The sequence below is a fragment of the Vicugna pacos genome, chromosome 7 (genome assembly GCF_048564905.1).
Source record: "Vicugna pacos chromosome 7, VicPac4, whole genome shotgun sequence".
NCBI classification, from domain to species: domain Eukaryota; kingdom Metazoa; phylum Chordata; class Mammalia; order Artiodactyla; family Camelidae; genus Vicugna; species Vicugna pacos.
In genome coordinates, this window is record NC_132993.1 from 47227933 (window position 1) to 47249836 (window position 21904).

Sequence of the window (21904 nt, forward strand, 5' to 3'; positions counted from 1 at the left end):
GGGGCTCTGAAAGCCTCCTAGGACCCCTCAGATCTGGAACCCTAACCTTGAGATTCTTTCCAAGAAACTCCCTAGTAGTACCTGGGATGTCTGAACAGGACCCAGGAAGGCGAGGAGAATGTCTCAGTGATCTGATTTTTAGGGTGACAGATGATGTGGTTGCTGAAAGGACAAACACACCCAAACTGCTGCACCAGGACCTCTGGGACAATCCGACTCTCCTCACGCCACCGAGGGCTTCCAAAAAAGGTGCTTGCACTTCCCTTCAGCAGAAGTGCATAATAAATAGAGATGTGTGACTTTGGTCCTGGGGATGCTTTCGAGTGACTGATTTCCTCACCTGAAAAGCCATCTGGGACAGGAAGGTGAGTTTGTCCTTCTCAAACAGCGCCTGGCTGGTGTGGAGGAAGACGGCGTGAGTTATGCTCTCCATCAGGACTGAGATGCGCCCCTGCGTGTCATCCACCTTGTCAGCCTGCTCCATGGCTCTGTGGAACAGCATGTTGAAAGCCTGGGAAATTAAAGTCATCTAACGTTAAAAGGTGAACACTGATGGCTGGAGGTCCAGGTAGTCCCAGTCACACAGGGCTACACTTTATCCATGGGGAGAGAGAATAGGACGGGGTTTTAACGAGGATTACATGAGCTCTTACAATAGCTCCTGGCACATGGTAAGTGCTCACTGAAAGTTTGCTGCCATTATTAGTATTTTTAACATTATTTCATAAAATCTAACCTCATTTCCTCCCTAGCCAACTGAGTTGTATTGTCCTCTTTCTTATTCATGCACTTTTAAAATATATATTTTTTAATTGTGGTAAAACACACAAAATGTTTTCCAAAATATTTTCTTCTTGAAAAACACTGTTAAATAACAACTCACTAAAAAAACTCATTTCATAATAACTTCCTAGTTCCTCTCCCCCAACCCTTGGCAATCATCATGTTACATTTTGTTTCTATGAGTTTGACAACTACTCTAGATCCCTCATATAGTGGAATTATACAGTATTTGTCTTACTTTTTTAATTTTGGTTTTTTTTTTTCAGTTTTTTGTTTTTGGAGGGGGGAGGTAATTAGGTTTATTCATTTATTTATTGTTAATGGAGGAACTGGGGATTGAACTCAAGGCCTCATGCATGCTAAGCACTCATCCCGCTGCTAAGCTATACCCTCCTCCCCAGTATTTGTCTTATTGTGACTGGCTTGTTTCACTTAATTTAATGTCCTCAAGGTTCATCTATGTTGTAGCATGTGTCAGGATTTCCTTCTTTTTTAAGGCTAAATAATATTCCATTGTATGTACATAGCACATTTTGTCTGTTCACCCACTAATGGACATTTGGGTTGCTTCCACCTTTTGTTTATTGTGAATAATGCTGCTTTGAACATGGGTGTACAAATATCTCTTTGAGACCATATTTCAATTCTTTTGGGTAAATGTCCAAAAGTGGTAATTGCTGAATGATATGGCAATTTTTTGAGGAACTATCATATTGTCTTTCTAAGTAACTGTTCTGTTTTACAATCTTCCCAACAGTGCACAACAGTTCCAAATTCTCCTTGTCATTGGCAATACTTATTTTCTGTTTTTTTTTTAATAGTGTAGCTATCCTAACAGGTGTGAAATGGTATTTCATTATGAATTTGATTTGCATTTTCCTAAGAATTAGTGATGTTGAGCATCTTTTCAAATGCTGGTGGTCGTTTGTATATCGTCTTTGGAGAAAAGTCCAGTCAAGTTGTCTGCCCATTTTTTAACAGGTTATTTGAGGTTTTTTTTTTCTTTTTTGCTGTTGTTGTTCACTTTGTGATCCCCTTTGATTATCTCTTTACTTTTAAAATCACTCTTAATATTTGTTTATTACTCTATTCCACACCTTAGTAATAACTGGTCTGTATTTTTACATATATCTCTATATGTTTAAATATATAGCTAATATATCCTAATATATAATATGTAAAAATATATATCTATATAATATAGATTATATAAATATATTATAAAATATTATAGATTATGTATTATAGATAAATATATATCTAAAATAGATATACATAAAATATGAATTTTTTTGACTGACAGACAGGGACCAGAGACCACAGACTGATTTGCTTTGAATCATGTATATCTGAGTGCAAGTAAAACCCTAAAATGAGAAGACAGAGTAAATACTGATAAGAAGGTATTAACAAAGACTCATTTGATGTTTACATATTAAAATCAGTTTTTGACTTACACACGATAAAATATACCCACTTAGCATACAGTTCAAGGAGTTTTGACAAATGTATATACTTTAGTGACAATGAGTGCAATCAATATGTAGAATCTTTCTAGTCAAGTCATCCCAAAAGTTCTCCTGTGCCTCTTCACAGTCCATTTCTACATCCATCCCCACTCCTGCCCACTGCTGAACTGTTTCTGTCACAATAGATTCATTTCAGCGTCATAGAATGTGTACTTGTCGGTGCCTCGCTTCTTCTCAACATGACTTTGTGATATATCAGTGTTGTGTGCATCAGTAGTTCCTACTTTTATACTGTGAGTAATATGCCACTGTATGCAGAAATCAAACTGTGTGTCCATTCACTTCTTAGTCCTTTGGGTTGTTTCCAAATTTGGGCTATTATGAATAAAATATATCTATGAACATACATGAACAAGTTTTTGAGTGGACATATGTTTTCATTTCCCTTGGGTAAACACCTAGGGTGAAAACTTAGGATCATTTTGTAAGTGTAGGTATAACTGTATAAGAAAACTGCCCAAAATCAGTCAACCATACATATGTGGGTCTACTTGTGGACTCTCTATTCTGTTCCATTGATTGATGTATTTTTCTTTAGATAAATTAGTAGTAAGTCTTGACATCACGTACTGTAAGTCTTACAAATTTGTTTCTCTTTTCAAAATTATATAGTTATTTTAAATCCTTTGCATTTCTACACAAATTTTAGAATCAGTTTGCCAGTTTCTGCCAAATAAATCTTCCAGGATTTTGACTGAAGCTGAATTAAATCTATAGATTAATTTGGAGAGAACTGGTATCTTCATAACAGGGATTGTTCCAAACCGTAAACATGGTCTCTCTCTCCACTTAGTTAGACCTTCTTTAATCTTTTTCAACAATGTTTTGTAGCTTTTAGTATACAGATCTTGTATTTGTTTTGTTAAAATTATCCCTAAGAGTTTCATGATTTTAGAAGTTACTGTAAGTAGTATTGACTTTTTAATTTTATTTTCCAACTGTTTGTTCCTCATATACAGAAACACAATGAATTCTGTATATTGACTTCATATCCTGCGATCATGCTAAAAACTCACTTCTTAGTCCTAGTAGCTTTTTTGGGTAGATTTCTTATAATTTTCTACATACATGGTCAGGTGATCTGTGGGAAAAAACAATTTTCTTTCTTTATAAATTTCTGGGCCTTTTATTGTATTATTGCACTGGCTATAACTCCAGTGCAGTGTTGACTAGAAGACATCCTTGCTTTGTTCCTGATCTTAGAGGAAAGCATTCAATTTTCAACATTCAGTATAATGTTAGCTGGAAATTTTTATAGATGCCCTTTATCACATAGATAAGTCACCATCTACTTCGAGTTTGCTCAGGATTGTTTTCTACACTAGGTGTTAAAATTTGTTAAGTTCTTTGTCCACACCCATTGAAATTGTTATATGGTTTTTGTCTTTTATTCTATTAATATGAAGAATTACATTGTATGATTTTTTAATGTTTAACCAACTTGCATTCCTGGCATAAATTCCACTTGGGCATAATAGGTTGTGCTTTTTAAATGGGGCTGGATCCAATTTGCCAATCTTGTGTTTAGTCGTTTTTAAAAACGCTCATGATGGGAGTTGCTCTGTAGTTTACATGAAATACCTTAGTCTAGTTTGGTACATGTGCAGTCCTGAGCTATTTTATTATCCACCTCCTACACTGTGGCTGTCCTAAAGTCCAGCCCCACTGTGCTTCTCAGAATTTCTGCACTTGTTCCATCTTGATTCTTTCTCTTTATTATGCCCACATCCAATCCACCTCCAAGAGCCAATTATTCTAGCTTCAAATCCTAAGTCTATTCACGTCTCCCTGAGTCTTTTGCCATCACCTCAGTCATCTGCCTACAACCTTTCAATGGCTTCTATCTGCACACATGCTATAATCCAAACTCCCGGCACAGCCTATGAGACCTCGTATGATCTAGAACCTCCTACCTCTCAGGACTCACGTGTTGCCATCTTCTCCCTTACTCATTACCCTCCAGTCACATAGATTCATTCACTACCTCTAATCTCAAAAACTTATTCATGTCTCATACATCCTTATTACCCCCAAACACTCCTTTCATGGCTAAATCCTACTTAGCCTTCAGGAATCAGCTACAATCTCACTTCCTCCAAGAGGTCTTCCCTGAGCCCCCAGTAAAACAGCCCTTCCATCCCTATGATTCTCTCTTATGGTACCTATCACTTCTACATACACACACACACACACACATCCATATATCCCCACTCATATCTGTGTTTTTCCAAATGGTGCACTCAGTAACCAGTCTAGCATCTGGCACTATGATTGACTGCAATAGCTATTTAAGAACTGACTGACTGACTGAATGAATACTGCCCAGAGGCAGAACCTTACAAAGAGAAGAGCAGAGGCTTTGGAATCAGTCATAGGTTCAAATCTTGACTCTTCCAATTATAAAACGTGAGTGCTTCAGCAATATATTTAAAAATTCAAACTGCTAGTTTTTTAAATAGGGATAAAATAATACACTTCATTGAGATATTTCAGGCATAAGAATGAACCAAAGTATGAAAGTGCCTTGCATATAACAAGGGCTTAATCAAGAGTTATTCTCACCTTTTATCTATATCAAAATAAAACAGGGAATCCTTTTCTAAGACACCCACACTGTCACAAATAAGGTATAGGAGCTTCAAGGACAATTTCCTTATTTTTTATAAACTCCTTACCACTCTGTTTAAAAACAACTACGTATTATGATGTCACAAAATTTAATTATCTCAAAGCCTTATTGAAAATTATAAGTGAAAATTATTGAGAAAGTGAGGATATTGTTTACTTGTTTGTTTTTTGTTTTGTTTTTTGCTAGCCAGATCCTCATGACTCTTTACTGGATGCACCAACTGCTTAAAAATAAATTCTAAACTTCCAGAAACAAGCTGAATTCCTGATGTTAACATTTTTCCTTAGCTTAGTCGCCATTACCTTCAAAGAGAATTGATAGATGGGGTTGATTTTCCTGAGGTCATTAATAACAAAATAGAGAAGAGATGCTCTTGCTGCCACTGGTCTGTAACATTCTCGGGCCTCGTTGATTTTCCTTTCATTTTCTTTGGCTTCAGTCACCTACAGTGGGATCAAACAACATAGGTAACTTACTCTTCATGTTCTCTATATGATGGAAGTGACATATCTGAAATGAGAAATGAGTTGTATTAGAATAGATAACACGTATGGCATCTATGTGCTTGAGACTTTCTAAGAGGATTAAATTCTTATTTTAAAATAATTTTTTTTTACAAGCTGAGTTTCAAATGAGAATGGACATAACTCGAGCTATATTAAGGTTACCAAGTAAACAAATCCGATTGCTTTTGGTTCTGCAGAATTTATTCTGAGTAATGTCACCTTCCTGCCTCCCCTCTCTCTTTCAGGGGTTAATAACCCAGCTGTATCACCTCCCAGGGATAGCTCTTAAAAGTCTGCTGGGTCGATTCAGTGCCAACAACTTTATTAGTCAACAAGGTATACGAAAGCAGCCAAGGTCAATAAAATATCCAATAGCTGTGCTTACGAAAAAGCCTTCTATATGAAGACTCTCATGAGTGTCTAATTCTGACTTTGCACCAGATCATCCATATGCTCATATATTTCCATTTAGTTTATCTTTGCATTAGCCTCTGGGTACATTCAGAGAGGTAATTAAACACACACACCATCATCAACCAACATATTCATTTTAATTCAAGACAGAAATATTTATTTCTTCTCTCTAGGACTACTGCTGGTCTTAAAGTTTTATAAGATACAGTATTTATTCAACCTTTTAAAAATAAACTTGATTCATCCTATTTGTATATAAAAGGAAATAAAGAAAATGTACAGCAGAGAGGGAAGTCCCTACATGGCAATATATTAGGAAGATAGGAAGAGACATCTTAAGAGACAATTAGAAGTTAACTTCAAAGCTAAGACCTAATTTACTTAATTGCTCTAATCTTTACCATCTTAGGAGCCACTAGAATTCACTCACTTAAAGGGAGAGAGTAATTTGGGATTCCACTTCCTTGCTTAACTTAAGACAAATATATTGGATGTGTGGTGACACAGCCCTGGCTGGGTAATTAATAGATTACTTAGTAATGAGGCTATCCCAGAAAGCAAAAAAAGGTTCCTCTCATTTTGAAACAACAGAATTTTAAGGGTTAGCGGCCACCTGTGGAAGTCCAAAGTGCATGCACAAGGCATCTGAGACCCATGTTGGATGTTCAGCAGGAAGTCCACTAAATGAAATTTTTTCTGGCTTTTAGGAAACGTCACTTTCCTAGAGTGAATAACGCATTTGAGCACAGCAGCAGATCACCCCTTGCTCAGTCTCCCAGCACTAAGGCCTGTAAACAAAACTTTAGCTCTAAGTATTTCTGTGCAACGTACAAGAGACCAGGAAACCTGCGGTGAGACTGTAGGATGTCAGTCTGCCAGAGCTGGATGCTAAGCCTTTTTAGATTCTAGACCCTATAAGACAGCAGGGCTCAATTTTCTCCAAATTTAGTCACTCAGAAAAAAATAATAGCCCGACAGAGTCCACTTTGAATGACTGGGTCTTTGTTGAATTAGGAGAAGCACAAATTCAGTCATCTCTGTCTCCGTTCAGAACCCCGCACTTTTTAAGGGCGGTTTATTAAAAGACCTGAATTCCACAGAGTCCGTCCTCTTAGAGAAAGGGCCAAGTTTAATTACGCCTTCACCCCAGCACTTCATTCCATTAGAGCACTGAGACCTGCGGGGAGCCTTTGCCTTCTCCTACCTTGTGCTCTATCTCGGCCGCGGTGGCCTTTGTTGCCTCCAGTCTCTCTACCAGCTTGGTGTCATCGAGAAAGCTCCCCTCTGCCGCAGAAAGACGCAGAAGAAGGTCGTCCTCCAGGTGCTTCAGCTCTATCTTAAAGTCATTTTGGTGCTTCGTCAAAACCAACTAACACAAACAAAAAGAAGTGTCTGAAATGGTGGTTAATTCATGTTTTTAAGCATGAATGGATGAATTCTTCATCCATTTCATGGAAATCATCCAGAATAAAACACACTTAGCATTAAAGCCATACACATACTTTTAAAAAATTCAGAAGGCATGTTAAGAGTTGGTTGCAATCCAGGGTCCAGAGTATGACCATGTTTCATAATCATTTAATATCATGAACCTGTAGAAAGAAACTTCTGGTTTCTGCTTCAATCTAAAAAATGAGACGTCATTATTCTACTCACAGCAGGGGAAAAAAAAGCTAATTAACAACTCTTCTTACATCTGTCAGAGAACTGAGGTCACAGGGCAACTGTCACCTTGAAAACTGCAGACATGGGTGAACACAGACAATCACAGCTTATCAGGAACATAGTAACTGGCTAATAACTGCAGGCAGAGCTTGAGAGTTAAACTCCAGGGGAACCAGTATTAGGGAGCCTTCCAACTTTCCTGAGTTTACCTTCAGGAGACCCATTAGGTTCTCACAGTGAAGATCAGAAAAAAAAAAATCTACTCCTGCTTTGGGCAGGGAAAAGGGAAAAGCAACCATTTTGAAATACGTCCAAAGGAAATCAACCATTTAAAATATGTCAAGAACTTTCTGTTCACTTAACAAGAGCCTGTCCTCAAGGGAAATTACTTTATTAGAGCCTCATCTGACTTGGGAGGGAATAGGGGTTGACTAAACAGCTCACACAGCGGAGATAAAAACAAATGACAAGAAACTCTTCTGAAGGTCAAAGTCCAGTGACTCAGCCCTACTAGGAAACCCTGAGATTCAACCAGAAGATCATAGGATGCTTCCCATCCACAATGCCTCACTACCACATCACCAGGCTGCAAGAGCTGCCAGACACAGATTCTACTAGAATAGGAGCTTCTAGGGAAATCTAAAGACAAAGGGAGACAAACACAAGGATAGGAGAGGAAACTGAAGACCAGGACACAAAACAGCTACAGCAAACATGACACACAATTTAAATCCCAGCTATATAAACATAAAACTTCACATGAAAGCTCTAGTTACCTCAGTTCAAACTATCCAGTACATCATGTCTGGCTTTCCACAAAAAAGTATAAGGCATGCCAAAAGGCAAAAACAAACAAAAAGCCCCCAAAACAGTCAGAAGAGACAAAGCAAACCTCAGAACAAGACTTGGGTATGGCAGGCATGTTGGGATTATCAGACTGGGTGTGAAAAATAACTATGCTTAATATGCTAAGGGCTCTAATGCAGAAAGTAGATAACATGCAAGACCACACGGACAATGTAAGTAGAGAGATGGAAACTCTACAAAATAATCAAAAGGAAATGCTAGAAATAAAAAACACTAACAGAGATGGAGAATGACTTTGACGGGCTCATCAACACATTGGACACAGTCAAAGAATCAGTGAACTCGAAGATATGTCAACAGAAACTTTCCAAACTGAAAATCAGAGAGAAAAAGAATGAAAAAAAGGGAAAAGAATATCCAAGAATTGTGGGACCATCACAAGAAGCATAACAGACACATAATGGGAATACATGAAGGAGAAGAAAGAAAAAAATGGAGAAGAAACACTGGAGGTAATACTGGTCAAGGAATTTTCCAAAATTAATGACACTCACCAAACTATAGATCGAAGAAGCTTACAATATAATAAGTAGGATAAATAACAAAGCATGACACCTATGCATATCATGTTCAAATGACAGAAAACCAAAAACAAAGAAAAAACCTTGAAAGAAGCCATGGGTCGGGGGCAGGGGAAGAAACCCATTTATGGAGAAAAAAGGGTAAGACTTACATGAAACTTCTCTTGAAAAAACATGCAAACAAGAAAAGAGTAAATATTTAGTTGCTGAAAGAACCGCCCCCTCCAGCCTAGAATTCTGCATCCTGCCAAATTATCCTTCAAAAGTGCAGGATAAATGCTTTTTCAGATAAACAAAACCTGAGAGATTCTGTCACAAGTAAACTTGTCTTAGCAAGAAATTAAAAAAAATTTCCTCAGAGAAGAAAAATGATATAGATCAGAAACCTGGAACTATATAAAGAAAGGAAGAATGTTAGAGAAGAAATAAATGAAGATAAAATATTTTATTTTTCTCACTCCTAATTGAGATAACTATTCAAGATAATAAAGCCAACAATGTATTCAGGGATTATAACTCAGAGGTAAATGAAATGAACAACAACAACGTTATTAGGGATGGGAGGGAGGAAATGAGAATATTCTGTTAAAAGGTGTCACTATCCATGAGGCAGTATAGTGTTGCTTAAAAGTGGATTTAGATTAGCTGCAAATGCATGTAGCAAATGCTAAGGAAACCACTATTAAAAAAAAAGGAGTACAATATATATGCTAAGAAAGGACAGGTACTAGAATCAAAAAATGCTCAATTAAAATTAGAAAAGGCAAAAAGAAAAAAATGCCAAGGAACAAATGCAGTAAATAAAAAACAATGAAAAATATGGTAGATATCAATCCCATTATATCAATAATATCTTTAAATGTGAATTGTCTAAATACATCAATTAAGAGAGACGGACACAGTGGATAAAAAAAGACCCAATCACCTGTTGTCCACAAAAAAAAATTTAAATATAAGACACAGATAGATTAAAGGTAGAGGGATGGAGAAAGATGTACCATATTAACACTAAGCAAAAGAAAGCTGGTGCAGCTATATTAATTTCAGACAAAGTAGACATCAGAATAAGAAAAATTATTAAGAGCAAAGAAAGGCATTACATGATGATGAAAGGGTCAATTCTCTAAGAAAACATAAGAATCCTTAATCTGCATGTGTCTAACAACAGAGTGTCAAAGTACATGAAGCAGAAACTAACTAAACTGCAAGAAGTAGACAAATACACTCCACTGCTGGAGAACTCAAAAGCCTGTATCCATAATTAACAGCTCTGGCAGGCAGAGAAAATTAGTAATGATATAGTTGAATTAAAAAGCACCATCATTCAACTAGATATAATTGATATTTATGGAATACTTCATTCAATAGCATCAGAATATACATTTTTTTCAAGCTCACATAGAATATTTACAAGATAGACCAAATACTTAGCTATACAACACAACATACCTGAAAAACTTCAAAAGAATAGAGATACAAAGTATGCTTTTAGAAGGCAACAAAATTAAGTAAGGAATTGATAACAGAAAGATAGCTAGAAAATTCCCAAAATGTCTGGTAAACAACATACTTCTAAATAGCACAAAAGGAGTCTTGAGAGAAGTTAAAAATATTCTGAAATAAAAATGAAAATGTAACTTATCAAAATGTGGGAGATGCAACAAAAGCAGTGCTTAGAGGGAAATTTATAGCACTGAATACATGTATTAAAAGTGAAAGATCTAAAAATCAATTAAGATCTTAAGAAACTAGTGAAAGAAGAGCAATATACATCTAATGCAAGCAGATAAAAAACATATATATATAAAACTGGTAGAAAAGTAAAATGGTGTAGCCACTCTGAAAACAATCCAGCAGTCCCTCAAATGTTAAACACAGAGTTACCATATGACTGAGCAGCTCTGCTCCTAGGTATGTACCCAAGAAAACTGAAAAATATGTCTGCACAACAACCTGCACAAGAATGTTTATAGCAACATTTAACATCATAGACAAAAAGTGGTAAGAACCTGAATATCCATCAACTGATGAGAGTATAAATAAAATGTGTGTCTATCCAGACAGTGGAATATTATTCAGCCATAAAAATGAACTGACTTGTGCTATAAAATGGATAAACCTTGAAAGCATTAAGTGACAGAAGCCAGACACACAGGCCATATATTTTATGATTCCATTTATATAAAATGTCCAAAATAGGCAAATCTATACAGAAAGAAAGAATAATGGTTGGCAGGGGCTAGCTGGGAGGGACAGGGGAAGTAACAGCTAATGGTATGGGTTTTCTTTCTGAGGTGATCAAAATGTTGTAAAACTGATACTCTATGAATAACGTAAAAAGCACTGAATCACATACTCAAAACGATTATATGAATTATATCTCAAAAAACTTATAAAAATGGGGAGAAATATTATTATTTCTTAATGGACACATCGAGTGGATATGTTTTATTGAAGGAGAACAGCATTTTAGACAAATTTTATTTGTATGCTGCAAAAAAGAATGATGATGACATCAGGAGAAACTGAAATGAGGCTAGGGATATACGGGAACTCTGTAATATCTTTGCAGCTTTTCTGTAAATCAGCTTAAAATTATTCCAAAAAAAACAAAAACATTTTTAAAAACTGCTTCAATTAAATATGTAGGGGGAAAGAGGCAAAATATTGATACTTATGAAGCTGGATAATGATCACATGGAGATTTATAGCTATTTACTGTTGTATGTTTGAAGACAAATTAACCAAACTGTCAAGTCTTTTGAAAAAAAAAGAAAATGTACATGTACGTATGTTACCATGACAAGACTGCTTTCTTATATGGTCACATGGCGTTTCGAAAATGGACATGGAACCTTTCTGTCTTGGTAGTTCGTGTACAAGGCACACACCTGTGGTCCTTTGAACCCTGGGCTGTGGATTGCTCTCCTGGCATGATGCGACGCCTGCCTACAGGGAGACCTGCAAGGACAGCCGTGCCCACTCCACTCTACCTTGCTCCCAGGGCTGTCTTTGCCCTGCTCATTGACTGGTGCAGAAGTAAATCCAAGTGAAAGCAGTCTCAAACTGAGTCTGAACATGCATGAGAACCCCTTGCAGGGTTTGGTAAAGCAGATCGCTGAGGCTACCTCCACAATCTTTCATTTAGCGGGATCTGGGCTGAGATTTGTATTTTAGGAGGTTCCCAGCTAATGCTGCTGTTCCAGGAACCACCATTTGAGAACAACGGAGTTATATTAAGAATGGCAAACCTTTTCCATAAAGGGCCAGATAGCAAATATTTTTGGCTTGGCAGTCCACACAGTCTCTGTTGCAACTACTCACTTCTTCTATTGCCTGCTTCCTACATTTTTAGGCTTACTGTGCTATTTTCTTGTTTACTGCATTCAACACTACACTTAATTATTTTCAGTATTTTTTCTCAGTGTACTTAAAGTCATACATTTGTCTTTAAATGCTAGTCTAACCAGCTGCAAGCCCTTTTTTACTCAACCTTATCCCATTACTCCTCTTTTTCCTGCTTTTCCATTACTCCTCTTTTTCCTGCTTTTGCCCTGAATAAACGGGTCTACTATTATCCCACCTTCCAGGGCACATTCCTGCTTCCCGAGCTCTGCTTTCCATGACTGATGGGCCTCTTTGCTTGTCCTCGTCACCCGCGTCAAACAAGACCCACGGCTAGCCCATCTCCTATCTGGGGCACAATCGTACTCCTCCCTTTGTCAGAAGTATCCTTGAATTGCTCCTTAACTGTTCACATACATCCTTCTTTTCTCAGTTAGGTTGCAAGACCCTGGAGGGCACGATTCTGATTTTACGCACCTGTGTCTGGCACTCTAAGTTGTGCACAGCAGGCACTGAATAAATGCTGGGGGTGATTTCATCATTTTTACCTTAAGTTTCTCCAAATCTGGCCTTTCAATACTGACAACCTCTGCCAGCAGCTGGGCTTCGAGACCATCTTCTGTGACCATGAAATTGAGGAGGGTTGTCTGAGCTTGCAATTCTGGCTTATAGTGAGGATTTGCCAGTTTTGTGTGGAGGATAAGGCGAAAGTTCTGGTTAAATTCACATTCTTTATCTCCAATCTTGATATACCTAAAGAGAATAAAACACAGACATTCAAGAGATTCCCATGAACCATCACTGATATTAAGTGTCATTTCATTCCTGTATCCTGATAAACATACAGGCTGTAAAACCAGGTGTTCATGATTTTTCAGCAACTCTCCATTTTCCTAAAGCATAAGAGGAATAAGAATTATACCTGTATATGGTTACATTTCCTTATATGTAAAATGGTAACAGCAGTACTCACTTCATAGTGTCACTGTAACAATTACATATAATAAATCATATAAAGAACCTGTAACAATACATAATAACTTCTATTATTATGCCTTCTGTGATTAACCTTATATCAAACATTGCTATTATTTTAAGGGCAAAATGAAATATGTTACGTATGCATCTGTATGTACACATGATACATACATACATACAGATTTCATTTTACCCTTAAAGAATAGCAACGTTTAACATAAAGTTAACCACAGAAAGAATAATTTTATATATATATATGTGTGTGTGTGTTGTATTATATATACACTGTGTGTGTGTTATATTATATATACACACACACACTTAAAATTTATCTATAGTAAAATGCATATATACTTCAAGTTACCTCCCAGTACTCTGGGCACTGGCTCAAAAGGAAAGTTGAGGAAGCCTGCTGAGTGGAATGCATGGGCAGCATTCTTTTCTGATCACTGCACTGCACCATCTTAGTTTGGATATATTCCTCCCTTCTGTAGTGTCTCAGAGAAATGCCAGGTCTGTCATGACTTTCCATGATCAGGTTGCATTTCCCCTCATTTGCTTATGCATTTTCACCGGGTTTGGATTCATGTCCCATAAACTTCCATTTTTAATCACTAGCCTATGTCCCCAGATGAATAGAGAATTTAAACACTTTTCCACTTTAAAAATGTAAATTTAAATGAACACTGACTAAATCAAGTCTAGAATTTTCACTGCTGTTGTCTAATGGGACAGCTCACTATGGTAGGGTTAGGAACTGAGGTAAGAAGTCAGTTTAATTTTGAGGTCTGTGGGGTGTAGGGAGGGGACATGAGAATCAAAACAAGCCCCTCGCAGGATGACTAATATATCTGAAAGTCATAGGTGTTCAGGTCTCAGGAAGAGATCCCTGGAGAGGAGGTGGAGAGCTCCGTCTGTAATGGGTCAGGGTATAAGTGTTTCAGGCCTTGTTTGCCACACCCGGCTCTGCCATATATTCTCATTTGTTGCTGACAACTACTGAAAACCATCCTTAGCTCTTGGGCCACTCACTGACATAGAGAACAAACTTACGGCTACCAGGCAGGAAAGAGGGTGGGGAGGGATAAATTGCAAGTTCAGGATTTGCAGATACATACTACTATATATAAAATAAACAACAAGGTCCTACTGTACAGCACAGGGAACTATATTCAATACCTTGTAATGGCCTAGAATGAAAAAGAATATGAAAAGGAATGTCTATATATATAACTGAATCACTATTAACACAGAATTGTAAAATTAATTGCAGAAATTAATACAACATTGTAAACCGACTACTTCAATTTAAAAAAAGAAAAAGAAAAGAAAGCCTCCTTGCCCATTGCCACTCTCAAGGATCCACCAGCTAGCAGTATCAGCATGACTTCCTCTCAAAGCAACAGCAGCTAATCCCACTGGACTTCCCCAGAACACCGAGCTCCAATTTTTCCACTCAGCCACTACACAGAACTGTGCTTCTTTTCCCAGGTTTTCAAGAAAAAACAGTGAGAGATTGGCCAACGTGGAGAATGAGGTTCTGACAATCTTGCTTCTGGGTACAGGTGGCAAAAGCTTTTAACTGGTCAAGTACTTATTTAACCAAACACCTCAGTTAAGCCTCACTCTGTAAGGTGGCTCAAAGACAGTTCAGTGCTTCTAAATGTTCCTTGCACACCTACATATTGCTGTGAGGTATTCTCATACCCCAGTTTTGAAAACCAGAAATCTAACTGCTTGAGGGACAGGTCTGATTTTCTCTGTGAAGAGACAGTTAATTGTGGAACTTCCTACGCTGAGAGGAGAGAGAAGGATGTCTGCCTATAAAGCTGGTTTTATATTTTGCTCTGAAACATTATTTTGTAGGTTGACATTTCCCAGGGATAGTAAATTATCCTCAACTGGGGCGTTTATGATCTATGAAAGGCAAAGACTGCATAATGACTCAGTGGGTTTTATCATCGCTGCTAGGTTAATTTTTGGTTAATCTCCGATCTGGGAAAATTAAACGGATTGCTAGTGCTCTCTCCTGATTTGAAGGATCCAAAAAACAACGGAGTTAACCAGAGGGGTGGGAAAAGCAAACAATCACTGTGTTGTTTCTCTGAAAGACATGAGACCAGAGGTTGTAACTTCCAGAACACAGCAGGCAGCTCCGAATGCTTGAACTTAAATGCCAAGGAGAGGCAGCAGCAGGTGTGAAGGACACTAAAACTTGGAACTCTACTCTCTTAAAGCAGTGGTTCTGGGGCTGGAGCTCCTGCCTCCCAGGAGCAGGACTCTGGCCCCTGACATCGCATCACAGTGAGAAGCAAGTGGGGCAGGGATCTCTGAATCTGGGCTGGAGTTGCTCCCAGAGAGTTTTCATTCATCCCTCCAAGGCAGTGAGCTCCGCCTGCCCCCTCTTCTCACTGGCTGAGAATTGCTGGTTTGGACATGAGAGACTGAGTGTATGAACTCAGAACTGAAATAAAATCATTTTTTTCCCAGTACAGACACCATGATTTAATTGGATAGGACACAGGGTGAGCTGTCAACATTCTGCCTCACCTAGCAGAATTGTCACTTTAGAGCCAGAAGGGACCCTAGAGATCATTCAGCTGATTCCTTTTTATGGACCTGGAGAGTTTACGACTTGTCCAAGGTCATGTAGCTTAGTGGCAGAGCTGGGACTAGAACCTGGGTCTCCAGACTCCTAGTATAAAGTTCATTTCACTGCATCACACTGCAGGCATTAATACGCCGTTTGGATGGTGACAGCTGGTAACCCCAGCCTTTGTCGACCTTTCTGACCATCGATCACAAGAGAGTGTTGAGAGAATATGACTGACTCAGTAACAATCAATGGACACTAGAGAAAAAATATAAAGACACAGCTCAGAGAAAAAGCTCTGGTGACCTGTGGTTAGACATTCTGTCCTGTTTATGAAAGAGAGTAACACTGATTATCGAGGATTACTCAGCCCTAATCAAAGAGCTATGATTTCAGGTAGTTATTTTCACAAAATGAATTACTTACTTTACAAAATTTAAAAAAATAAATTACTCAATTTACATAAAAGTTTTCTATCTTCTGGCTTTCAGGAAAAGAAAATACTTAAGTATGCCAAAATGCGCATTAGTTAGCTGAATGAATCATTGTATAATAAAGATGCTCACCCACAAATTAATGATAAATTTAGTCTTCCATGTGTCAGGTCTGCATAAAAATCAGGTACGTGAGGGGATTTCAAAACTCTTTCAAAGTTTATTCACAATCCAACCAAAAGTTATCCTGGGATGAAAAGATTTGCAATTTCTTTAAGTCATGAAACGTCATTACTACCGTGGAGGACTGATATGCAAATTACATTAAAATACTTGAAAATGATTTCTTGGCGAATGTTCACAGCATTTCTGATATACGGGGAAACAGTTCTTCTGATTATCAGACTTACCTGAAAACCAGAATCTCTGCAAATGGAGAGAGGCAGCATCATCTCAACATAACCAAGAAGAGAGTCTGAAATCTGCGATTACAGCCTGGATTCCTTATTTCTAAGATACATGTCTGGAAACTAAGGAAATGTCTTTCTACTTTGGCCCTCTTCCCAAGATTTAGCGTAGCTGCTGTTGAAAATGTCATCAGTCTTGGATCATAAAAACTTAAATAAATTTCTCTAGTGGTCAGACACCCTGAGTCCGTGAACAAACACCCTCATACCTTTTTATTGCCATGTAAAACCAAACTTGGAAAAGCCGTACCTTCAACTGAGAATAAAGATCTCCCGTGGCAGATCAAAGCCTTTACTAGGAGTGGCTGCAGGAGAACTTTGTTTTTGCAAAACCTTTCTCACAGTGCTAGTTTTCAAGAAATTTCTGAAGAGGCTGTATGACTGACTATATTGCAGGTTCGCACTCTAGGATGGGCAATTCAGAGGGCTAAGATGTTCTCTGAAGATGAGGAGTTCCATTCTCCCGGCCTCATTGGAGCAGATTTGTCAAGGAAAAGAGATAGCAGGTGGGTTTTGAGATAAGTAAATAAGATAGTCCCACAAGTTGGAGAATCAAAACACACTCAGGAGAAGAAAAAAAACCTTTTCAATGGACATCTAAAAGCCTTACTGCAGGTCCTGCTGTTTAAAATCAAAAACTCCCCGATTAGACTTGTGAGCTCAGAGAGCTCTGGCTGAGAGAACACCCCAAGGGTCAGGTGCAGTTGGCAGAGGGCAGGTGTTACTTAGCCACCTGGGCAGGAAGGCCTGTGCGAGTTGTCAAACCTGGTTCCTGAAGAAAGCTGAAAGCTGCACAGCTGGCAGGACGTTCAAGGAAAGGAAGGAAAGAAAGTCCTGAATAGAAATGAGTTAATTGTCATGCTGCTTTATACAACCAACACGTTCTTCTAAGACAAAAGCAAACTTCGATTAGAATTTTTAAATAAAGATTAAAGTTGCAAGAGTCCAGGTACCACTGAACAGAAAAATAAAGTTGAAGAAAACCACAGCAGATTATTTCCCTTTTGAGATATATATATTCACATACATATACCACACATATAAAACATACATACTGTGTGTGTGTGTGTATATATATATATATACATATATATATATCAATACATCCTTATTTAAACATTATCAGATACCATGAAAAATAAAGAAATTCTGGTTTCATTTTTTTTTGCTCTTCTTTTAAGAAAATTGCTTTTGTGAAGAAAAGAATCTAAAGGTTCTTAATCTGTGGCCCTGCTTGGTATTTACTTTCAGATAAAGTCAAACAGTTTTAGCAAGTTGACTGAGAAGACGCAGGATCTGTAGACTCTGAATATTACTCTTATAAAAAACCTTGGTGGAAGGATATAGCTCAGTGATAGAGCATGTGCTTAGCAAGCATGAGGTCCTGGGTTTAAACTCCAGTACCTCCATTGAAACAAACAAACAAATAAATAAATCTAATTACCCCCCCAAATTCTTTTAAAAAATTAAAAAAATCTTGATTGAACTTAGGAATAGAAAGGTTGCTGGAGGTCTTTTCTGCAATTAAACTTTATTTTTTGGCTTCAGAAATTGGGAGAGACTAGACTGCTGAATTCTATTATAGGAGGGTATGAAATAACTTGAAAATAAAAATATTCTTACACAGGGACATAATGAGAGAAGTACTTAACTTCAGAGTTTATTGAAAAATCTTAAGCTTCAAGCTCCAGACAGCACAAGCTATCAGTGTGGGATTTACTTTAGTATGATTCTATCTTAAATTCCACCAAGACCTCATTCTAATACATCTATAATCAATGACAGAACAATCATATGGCATCAACTCCAAGAAAAGCGACATAATAATATTTAATAAAATGGAAACTTGCTAACAGAAATGATTATTAATTTTGGTTCAACTTTCAGGAAACTCAGTCATTATAAAATAAATACTCTCTGTAAAATACTGTCTCCCATTCATTTTACTATGTCTATAAAAACAGAAATTTATATCATATAACTAGTATTTCTATTAGTTTTAAGTTTCTTTCTAGGGAATGTTACTTAAAGACTATTACTAAAAGAGTAATTACATGGAATTAAACATAGAATGAAGCATAAATTGTCTTAAAATATTTGTATGTTCAGAAACAAGCTGAAATACATCTTGCAGTAAGGTTACTCCAGCTAAGATTAAAGTTCAAAAACACTTCAATAATATTTGGGGAAATTTGAAAGATTAAAGAGAGATAATTTTATGAAGATGCTTCACAGATCAGCAATTTCTCTAATATGTAAGCTAGTAAATTTGCTTTGGAAAAAGTACGTGTTGATAAATCTTCCCAGATATGTTTTCTGTCGATTGATACCGTAAGATATATTTTACTTAAAATTAGGATTGTCTGGAGTTTGGTGGATTTAATTATTTGTAATTACCCAGCTGTTGTCAGCCTGTGGCCATTTTATGACAGTGGTATCTACTATGTGGGTCAGGTTCAACTGTATATCTTCTCAAACAGATTTAATGTGCTATTGATGAAACCATTACTAGAACCAAATTAAAGTCTGGGCTGATGTATTGGTCCACAGGGAGCTGTCAGACATGAAAGGAGTAATTAGTATTCATTACTTCATACTCCACAACATTCCAATTATTAATTAACTTCAACTTTTGGACTCTGCTATATCTATCAAAAGCATCTTCTCAGACATTCATTATGAGGAAGAATAGACTAATATTGGTTTTTAAAAAAAGTCCCTGCAAACAAACAGAACTAAAATAAACAAAACCACCAGTAATAGCCAAAAACTTTCCCAGAGATGTGGCTTTCTCTCAGGAGTGTCAAAGTCTTACTCCAAGAGCACTTGGAGAAGATGATACGGTAAAGGCATTCTGGGTGAATGTACCAGCCTGCAATCCCTGTGGTTTGCTTCCTCCTCTTTTTCCTGTTTTTAATGCTATTTTGTCTTTACAATACAAAGGGAAACATATTTGTAACCACACAGGCAATCTGAAAGAGTAACATGAAAATGTAATGGCAGAAGGGGATAGAAAAAATCAAGTAAAATGTTCATTGTTGGAGATCAGAACAGAAAGATCTAGTAGAAAATTTACAAACATGTAGATTAGTATGGGATGGGATCAAGATAAAGTCATCATTTGTCTGTTCCTGATTTAACATTGCCATGGGGTATCTCAATGATTAAACAAGGCCAAATCAACATTTCCCCATCAGTCTTCTCTTCCATTATCTTTTTCCAGTTTTTATTTATTTCTTTAAAAGAAAAGTAATTCCTATTTCTACCCATCTTTTTTATTCTTTCACATCCCCTTCTATCTTGCATACGTATATATATTTTTATACATTTTTTAAAAAAGTTTCTTTCTGTCTTTTAAAGACTTTCATGAAGAAACAAGAAGCCATTTGCTTTGTTTAAACTTACTTCTCATCAGGCAAAAACAATACAATCACTAAAATACCAAATTTTATTTCAAAGTACTTTTAAAGCTTTTAGAAATGGAACTGTTCTCAAAATTTCAAGGGTCCTCATTTTTTCTCATTCAAAAAAGAGGTGGGAAAAACAGGTGGTAGGAATAGTTCCTCATAGGAAGGGGAGGCTAACAGTATTAAATACAGGTATCTTTTGTATTATTAAAAGAAACAGCAGAAGAATCAATATTGTTAAAATGGTCATACTGCCCAAGGCAATCTATAGATTTAATGCAATCCCTACCAAATTACCCAGGACATATTTCACAGAACTAGAACAAATCATAATAAAATCTATATGGAACCACAGAAGACCTAGAACTGCCAAAGCATTACTGAAGAAAAAGAAAGAGGCTGGAGGAATAAGTCTCCCGGACTTCAGACAATACTATAGAGCTACAGTCGTCAAGATAGCATGGTATTGGTACAAAAACAGACATATGGACCAATGGAACAGAATAGAGAGCCCAGAAATGAACCCACAAACTTTTGGTCAACTAATATTCAACAAAGGAGGCAAGAACCTACAATGGAATAAGGACAGTCTCTTCAGCACATGGTGTTGGGAAAACTGGACAGCAGCATGTAAATCAATGAGGCTAGAACACTCCCTTACACCATACCCAAAAATAAACTCAAAATGGATCAAAGACTTAAATATAAGACAAGATACAATAAGCCTCCTAGAAGAAAACATAAACAAAACATTATCTGACATACGTCTCAAAAATGTTCTCCTAGGGCAGTCTACCCAAGCAATAGAAATAAAAGCAAGAATAAACAAATGGGACCTAATTAAACTTACAAGCTTCTGCACAGCAAAGAAAACCATAAGCAAAAGAAAATGACATCCTATGGAATGGCAGAAAATTTTTGCAAAAGATGAAACTGACAAAGGCTTGATCTCCAGAATATATAAGCAGTCATGTGACAATAAGAAAAAAAACAAACAACCCAATCCAAAAATGGGCAGAAGGCCTAAACAAGCAATTCTCCAAAGAAGAAATACAAATGATAACAGACACATGAAAAAATGCTCAGTATCACTAATTATCAGAGAAATGCAAATCAAACTACAATGAGGTATCACCTCACACCAGTCAGAATGGCCATCATTCAAAGGTCCACAAATGACAAATGCTGGAGAGGCTGTGGAGAAAAGGGAACCCTCCTACACTGCTGGTGGGAATGCAGTTTGGTGCAGCCACTGTGGAAAACAGTATGGAGATTTCTCAAAAGACTAGGAATAGACTTACCATATAGCCCAGTAATCCCACTCCTGGACATATATCCAGAAGGAAGTCTACTTCAAAAAGACACTTGCACCCCAATGTTCACAGCAGCACTATTTACAATAGCCAAGACATGGAAACAGCCTAAATGTCCACTGACAGATGACTGGATAAAGAAGATGTGTTATATTTATACAGTGGAATACTCAGCCATAAAAAAGACAACACAATACCATTTGCAGCAACATGGATGTCCCTGGAGAATGTCATTCTAAGTGAAGTAAGCCAGAAAATGAAAGAAAAATACCATATGAGATTGCTCATATGTGGAATCTAAAAAAAAAAGAAAAAGAAAAAGACAAATGAACATAAATACAAAACAGAGATAGACTTATAGACATAGAATACAAACTTGTGGTTGCCAGAGGGGAGGGGGGTGGGAAGGGACAGACTGGGAGTTTGAAATTTGTAGATACTGACAGGCATATG

General features: G+C 37.1%; 1 protein-coding gene across 1 annotated transcript in view; it reads right to left on the minus strand.

Moving 5' to 3' along the window:
• The window catches only part of DNAH11 (dynein axonemal heavy chain 11), a 275861-nt gene that overhangs the window by 34176 nt on the left and 219781 nt on the right, over positions 1-21904 (minus strand). Inside the window, exons 66-69 of the mRNA XM_072964862.1 lie at positions 12808-13012; positions 7066-7230; positions 5244-5384; positions 341-511 (exon numbers count right to left, since the gene is read on the minus strand). Coding sequence (XP_072820963.1) covers positions 341-511; positions 5244-5384; positions 7066-7230; positions 12808-13012 — 682 coding nt within the window. The remainder of the gene's footprint in view (positions 1-340; positions 512-5243; positions 5385-7065; positions 7231-12807; positions 13013-21904) is intronic.